The sequence below is a fragment of the Apaloderma vittatum genome, unplaced genomic scaffold (genome assembly GCF_000703405.1).
Source record: "Apaloderma vittatum isolate BGI_N311 unplaced genomic scaffold, ASM70340v1 scaffold17666, whole genome shotgun sequence".
NCBI lineage: Eukaryota > Metazoa > Chordata > Aves > Trogoniformes > Trogonidae > Apaloderma > Apaloderma vittatum.
The window spans coordinates 1-7,247 of record NW_009721398.1 but is presented as its reverse complement, the minus strand read 5'-3'; the positions used below and the strand labels follow the sequence as shown (position 1 = coordinate 7,247).

Below are 7,247 nucleotides of genomic sequence, written 5' to 3'. Positions count from 1 at the left end.
AGCTCATGCTTCACAACAAGCCTGGAGAAACCTTCCCCTACTTCAAACACAGAAAATTCCCAACTCCATCTGCATGGCAAACCTGCAAGTCAAGCCCAAAGCACCGCACTACAACACAGCACATAGGGACCACCATCACCTTCTGTGTTTCTGGCACAGCCTGCCTGAAAAGCAGCTCCACTTCCAGAGCAGTGCAGCTCTGCTTGGGAAGACAGCGGCTGGCAGCCTCTTGCGTCATTCCTCCTCCAGCCCTCTCTTCACTCTGCCAAAGGCGCTATGGTGACAAACAAGAGCACCTGTTTTTTATTCCACTGAGCCTCACAAAGGCAATTTGGTTAAGAGGACAAGCAGGCTGTCTACACCCATGCTCAGGAAACTGTCTGTGAGGGTCTTAAGGATGACAGTAGCTGCGTGACACCAGTGGGTGCCCCTCTGCCCCTAGTGTCCTCTTTGCTGCTGCCAAAAGCCGGAGCAAGAAGAATTCAGATCAGCCTGCAGAGCAGGGTCCAGGAACATTCATTTTATTGACCATCTTGACAAACTCCAACGTAGAAATAAAAAAAAAACGGGCTAGTGCAAAAAATTTCTAGCAAATACACACTTCTCAGAGTAGAAAGTTACCATAGTCTTCTGCTTTGGCAAGCGGAAGTGGAATGGAGCCTTTGCATCACTGGTACATGCACATACACCAAAGGAAAAATGCTCAGACAGTGACAAGAATAAGGACAGCAGGCCTCAGAGAATACTTTTTAATTCAAAATTAGAAAAATGGGTAAACATTTTAGATGCAAGGCCTGAAGTAATTCACACCTTATTCTGGTTTGTTAAATAACTAAGAATTCAGGAAGAATGCAGAAGCCATTTAAAAACTTATTTCAGACACAGGAAAGTTGGAGAGGAAGTGAGTTTGGTCCAGACCTTTAGTTAAAGAGCTCAGCCCCAATGGTCCCAAAACCTCCTCCATGCTCCCAACCCATAAGGGAACCTGCTTTGCCAAGTTTGCCCAAGGTAAGTTTGCGGGAGGAGAAAGTTTGAGGCTGCTGGACAACCTCCATGTTCCACCTCCCCTCTTTGGCAAGGCCATGCAACAGGAACCTTGCAAGGAGCTGCCAAGGAGCTACCAAGCACACCAGGCTGCAGCTTCACTGCATCCTCTCTCTTAGGGTCGCTTGAGGACAGCACTGCTGGTGCTGTGAAGGGGACCTTCAACACTGGCCATCACACCACCTGTGTAGGAGCCACCAGAGAAAGGTGAGAATATTCTATTAGTGAGAGGGGCTGCAAGAGCAAGGTGGGAGGTTCTGCCTCTGGCAGAGCACCTGTGGGCAGCTCTAGTCCGCCATCTCTCTCCAAAGCTGCAGTCCTTTGGACTGGTTTCTCTTGTTGGCACGGTTGCCCACCAGCTACAGGAGGAACCTCTGGCACAAAACAAACAAACAAACAAAACCCCAAAACCAAAAAACTGACACCTCAGCTTGGAGTCCTTTGCTCACTTGGCAGCTACAAGACCAAACGTTCTCCCCGTGCTGCCGAAGGGACTCTCAGAGGGCAGCACCCTGCAGGGTATGGGCACTGGCTGCTGATGCAGGAGGAGCTGCATTGCACTTCTTGAGCCTGCTCACTAGAGAGGACATGGAACACATCAGCAGGGAGGAAGGGAAGCAAATATCCCAAACGCACCTCCCGTTTCCTCCCTCTTCAACAGTTCCAGCACCTGCTGCCCCTACAAGCCAAGGGCTGTAACACTGGCCTCAGCCGCTGGGTCATGCCTGTGCCAGAGGATGCAGTGGAAAAGGAACAAATGTCATCTTCCCTCCTGGTCCCGCCTCAGTTATGACAGCACCCCTTCATGTTCGCTGTGGGATCTGTCTCGCCCGCTCCCACAGAAGCAGGCTCATTCCCCACAGATGCCAGTGACCCAGTGCCTTTGGCTGAGCAGTTTGAGACGCTGCTGCGCCCCCATGCCCTGGGGACTCAGAACACTGGAATCTTGTCCCTGCGCACAACATCCAGGTCATCATCCAGGGTTAGCAGGACCTGAGGAGGAAAGTACGAGGCAGCTTCAGGTCCCTGTGGCCAGCCCAAGGCTGGGGAGAACAACCAGCTCTTGATGGCACCTCATCACGTGGGGCTCCACCTGGGCCACATCTCCAGCATGTACAGGAGTCATGACAGCAACCTACGTAGATGTGCCATATTAATTTGGTTTCTGTAACACTCCCACCAAGTCACTCTAGCAGCACAGCTGGCAGGTAGCTCTGCCTACAGTGCTGCAAAAACCTCAGCAGTCCTGGATGGCTCTTCAGAGGCTGGTGATGAGGGACCAGCTTACAAGCACATAACAAATTGGAGTAAGGTGCCTTCTCAGGAGGTCTTCACAAACTCATGAGAGGGTTGATCACACCAGCAGCCCCTCAGGTTGCCCACTACAACTGTGTGACCCACAGCCCCAGAGGGAATTCAAGGCTAGGATGCACAGGGAGCGACAAAGGAGAAAGCCTGATCCCTGAAACACTGGCAAGGAGCACCCAGCTGCAAAGGATGTCTGGAGGCAGAGCCAAGCAGAGGAGGTGGGGCATTTCTGTGGGGTCCTTGAGCAGCCACAGCTCCATGCAGCTAGAGAGGGTCAAGAAGGAAGAGAAGGTGAGGCCATACAGCAGAGGACTCACCAGAAAGGAGAAGAACAAGGCAGCCGCAGAGAGGAAGTGCCAGACATCATGGTCATCAAAGAAACCCAGCAGGATGCATGGCCGGTTCTTTTCCCGGGACTCTGCTGGAGTTTCCTAGGGAAGGGGGAAGAGGTTTAGGACCTGATGTCCACTCTCACAGGGCTCTTGCTGGCCAATCTGGACCCTCTGGAGATCTCTCTGTCTTAACCCTCCATGCAGGAGCCAGGAAAAACCACTGTGCTGGTCAGATGTGTGGTGAGAGCAGGGCAGGAACACAATGTCTAAGTATGATCTAGAGAGAAGGATCTGGAAATAGGGTCACAACCTACATCTGGGGAGAACCCTCCAGTCTTCACATCTGAGGTGCTACATTTCACAAGCTGCACAGCCTCCACCAGAACACCCTGCAGCAAGCCCCTCACTTCTGTGGAGATGGACATGGTATCTTGTTAAAAGACATCAAGCCAGGATTTAAGAGCCTCCCAGGCCACACGAGAGTCCTCACAGCCCCAGACAGTTATTCCCCACTGGTTATCAGCTCCAGAGAAAAAAGTCTCCAGCCAGGAGTGGTCAGGGTTTACTCAGTTTTGGTTTTAGATCTCCAGCTCCTGCTCTTTCCCCTGGTGAAGGCCAGTCACCTCCAGATCATAAAATCATAGAATGTTTTGGGCTGGAAGGAAACTTTAAAGGTCATCTAGTTCAACTTCCCTGCAGTGAGCTGGGACATCTCTAATTAGATCAGGTTGCTCAGGCCCACCAAGCCTGACCTTGAATGTTCCCAGAGATGGAACCTCCATCACCTCTCTGGGCAACCTGTTCCAGTGTTTCACCAACCTCATTGTAAAAAATGTCTTCCTTCAATCTAGTCTCAATCTCCCCTCTTTTAGTTTAAAACTATTACCTCTTGTCCTATTGCAACAGGTCCTGATAAAACATTGGTCCCCATCTTTTGTATAAAGCCCCCTTTAAGAAAGGCTGCAATAAGGTCTCCCCAGAGCCTTCTCTTCTCCAAACCAAACAACCCCAACACTCTCAGCCATTCTTCATGGGAGAGGTGCTCCAGTCCTCTGATAATTTTTGTGGCCCTCCTCTGGACCCACTCCAACAGGTTCATATCTTTCTTGTGTTGATGTCTCCAGAGCTGGACACAGTACTCCAGCTGCGGGGTCCCACCAGAGCAGAATAGAGGCGGAGAATCACCTCTCCCAGTGTGCTGGTCACACTTCTTTTGATGCAGCCCAGAAGGTGATTGGCTTTCTGGGCTACGAGTGCACATTGCCAGCTCACGCTCAGCTTTTCATCCACCAGGATCACCTTGGTCATAAATAGTCCCTCCGCAGCTACATGCATACAGTAACTTTTTGCTCAGCACAGCTTCCCAAGCTCCCTTCCCAGTCTGCTGGAGGAGTTAAAACCTTTCAGCTCTCCATGAGCAGACCCAGACTTTTCCCCAGGGTATTTTTTGTGTAAAACAAACAACAGGAAGGAAAGATGATGAGAGACTGAGATGGACTGTTGGTCAGCAAAAGGGTAACTTTACCTCCCAGCTGCTGAGGTTCTGGAAGAAGAAGTAGAGGGCAGATGCCCACACCACTGCAGTGGCCACAATGCAGAACAGAGGGATGGGCAGAAGCTTCTCATTGCTGCGGAGCTGCAGACAAGTACACAGCGTCATAATGTGCCCCGAGTTCTTCCCAGGGGCTGGAGTCAGGCATAGGGCTGATACATCAGCCTGGACCATCTGTGATGGGCTACCCACCCCAGGAAGACAGCCCAGCCATCCCTCTCCAACACCCCGCCCCAGCCTAAGCCCCACAAAGGCCCCTCCACATCCCTCTCCAGCAGCACAGGAACCCAGACTGCAGCCACAAAAGCGACCCATCCCCTCTGCTTTGGAGACAGACACCCCAGGGACAGCTGCCTCCCTTTACCTTCATGATGATGTAGAAAGCCAGATACAGCAACAGGTTACAGATAAAGATCCCCAATATGTAGGAGGCGAAGTCTCTGGGCCGATACACCAGCCCAAAGATAGCACTGAGAGAGAGGGGAGAAAGGACATTAGATAGCCTCTTTCACTGAGGACAAGGTACATCCCCAAACTGACAGCCACCCACAGCCCCGCCCAGACCACAGGATGTAGCAATGTTGCCATCACCTCTCAATTCCCTGGAGGAAATGCACTGTTTGCCTCTGCTCCCTGCTGAGCCAGCTTGGTCATGGTCAGCCTCTGAGAGCAACCGGAGACCCCAGAGGACAGGTAAGGGCCCTGGGTTGCTTCCAACCCACAGTCAAATACATCTCACCTAGTAGAACTAGCCCCAGGCCTTTACATTTAGCAGAAGGCATGTCCTTGAGAAGCAGCCTTAGTGAAAAACAAGAGCTTGGGGCAATGATTTTTAGGTCTCATTCAAGAGCTGATCCCTCCTATCCATGCAGTTACTGCTGAGCCGGGCTCTGTGACTGTGAGTAACGAGCATCTGTCAAGTCTCCTCCACCTTGACTGTGCCACAGACCTTGCACCTACGCGAGAAGCATGTGTTCAGCACAGCGTGGCACGATGGTACCAGGCCAGCCCTACACTCAGATGTGAGCAGTGAGAGAGTACCAGCAGAGTGCTTAGAGATGCCTTGCGTAGCTCTCTAGTGCTGCACTGCATCCTGCAGATCTGCCAACCATCAGGGCTCATCAGCTCAAGTTCCTTGCCAAAACCCATCAGAAGGGCCCCAGCACAGGATTACTGTGCAGATGCTGCTGTATTTCCCCATCACTTCAGGCCACCTGTGCATCAACACTGAATCCTGCTGCTCCACATGCACATATATGCAAGACACTGACACCCCACTACTTACAAGGACCAGTTGACCAGGTTTCCAACAATGAGCAGCACCATCCTGTCCTGAAAAGGAGACACTGATGATTGCACGAGAGCAGAAGGAAATGCAAAGAGAGGCCTTTGCCTCAGAAACTCAGGGCATCATTCTGTGAGGGCTTGGAATCTGGTTCTGCAAAAACACATGCACCTGGCTCTGAAGTTTCCTCTGAGGGAGGTTTTGCCAGATAGAAACTGCTCTGGCCCTCAATAATTTGAGGGGAGTGCAGCAAGAAGGAGACTATCTAAAAAAGGACAAGCCCAGCACTTAAGTATCAGCCTTAGGAGGTTCTGCAAATCCTTTTACTGTTCTCCACTGTTCTTCTAGCTAGATTCCTTCCCTCCCACTTTTTAAAGAAAAGTGATGACATGCCTGAAAGAGGCAGCAGGGGAACCTTTGGGTAGCATCCTGCACACATCCACAAAGCCTTTTTTCACCCATCTCACCATTAGCTAGCAAAGCACTGTAACTACAGCAGGCAGCAGCGACACTGCACATTTATGTTTACAGGTGCTTTCATGCTGTAGTTATTTCAGGTTGGCGAGTCTTACTTTATGCTTGACTGCACTGAGTTTGCCTGCAAAGCTCAGCCTAACACTTAATCAGAACTTGGAGGATAAATAATAAAAAGGATGCTCTGGCTAAAAACTTCAAGCCCTAATTAGCACTCTGTGTTAAAAAGAAAGTTATTAGCTGGACATCAGGTAACAGCTACCATTTCTTACTTTTACACTGTCTGCCCCGAGGTGCTGTAGTAATGGCAATAGCTGTTGGGTAAGCCACAGAGCCAAAACAGTCACTGCCTTCTTGAGAGAGGCTGTGCTTTGCAGAGCCTCCAACCCATTCCTTTGAACAGATGCCCTCAGGGAGCAACAGCAAAGGCAAACCTTACCATGCTTGCATCACCTTTGTTCTGATGGTTTATTCATCAAGCTTGAGATGGGGGAGGCCTGGAGATGGAGGGGGGAAAGTAAACCACTCCAGCAGAGATCTACGCTTACCCAGACATTTTGGGGGAGGGCAAAGAAGGGAAGCAGAGAGCATCACTATTTCAAATAGCCACATCTCCTTCCTCTGCACGTTGCCTAGAAAGTGAGAAATTGCTGAGAGATGAGAAATCACCTACCATATACATTGGTCGACTGCACTGCTGGATACAGTCCGTGTACAGCACCATTGCTGCCCGTCGGAATATCCCCAAGTCTGTCAAAGGAAAGGATAAAAAGCCAGAACAGCCAGCAAGGTGAGCTCCAAAATGTCTACAGGGAAAGAAAGATGCAGACACACACCAGCTGACAATAGAAAACCCTGCCTGTGTACGGTTAGGATGTGAACAGGTTCATTTCTCGCCCTGTGGGAGCAGTTCAGGTGGAACAAAAGGGCAGCCACCACAGGAAGCTGGTGGCATTTGGCCAGAACAACAGGTTAAAAAAAAATAGATAAAAAAAATTTAAAAATCCACTTTCAACACTAGCACTGCCCAGAGGTCAAATAGCTTGTACCCATAAACAGTCTGGCTTTGCAACCGTATCTCTGGAAGAGATGTGTGCAGGAATGGGGGAAACACACTTTCCATGGAACCAAGTTGCCAGAGCAGGGAAACAGCTGAAACAAATCCCTCAGCGTGTCCCAGAGGGGCAGATTGCTCTCCAGACAGCCCTGCTCTCAAAACCATTGCGAAAGAATAACCCCATGTGCCAGTATA

At 50.5% G+C, this 7,247-nt stretch overlaps 1 protein-coding gene across 1 annotated transcript; it reads right to left on the bottom strand.

Annotated features, from left to right (window-relative positions):
• Positions 1-2,426: 2,426 nt before the first annotated feature.
• LOC104275425 (SID1 transmembrane family member 1-like) lies at positions 2,427-6,745 on the bottom strand (the record flags this gene model as incomplete). The annotated part of the gene is made up of 5 exons (XM_009871380.1): positions 2,427-2,783; positions 4,210-4,320; positions 4,601-4,706; positions 5,522-5,568; positions 6,669-6,745. Coding segments are annotated over 5 exons (698 nt in total), but the record flags the coding sequence as incomplete, so codon positions are not given.
• Between the last annotated feature and the right edge of the window lie 502 nt (positions 6,746-7,247).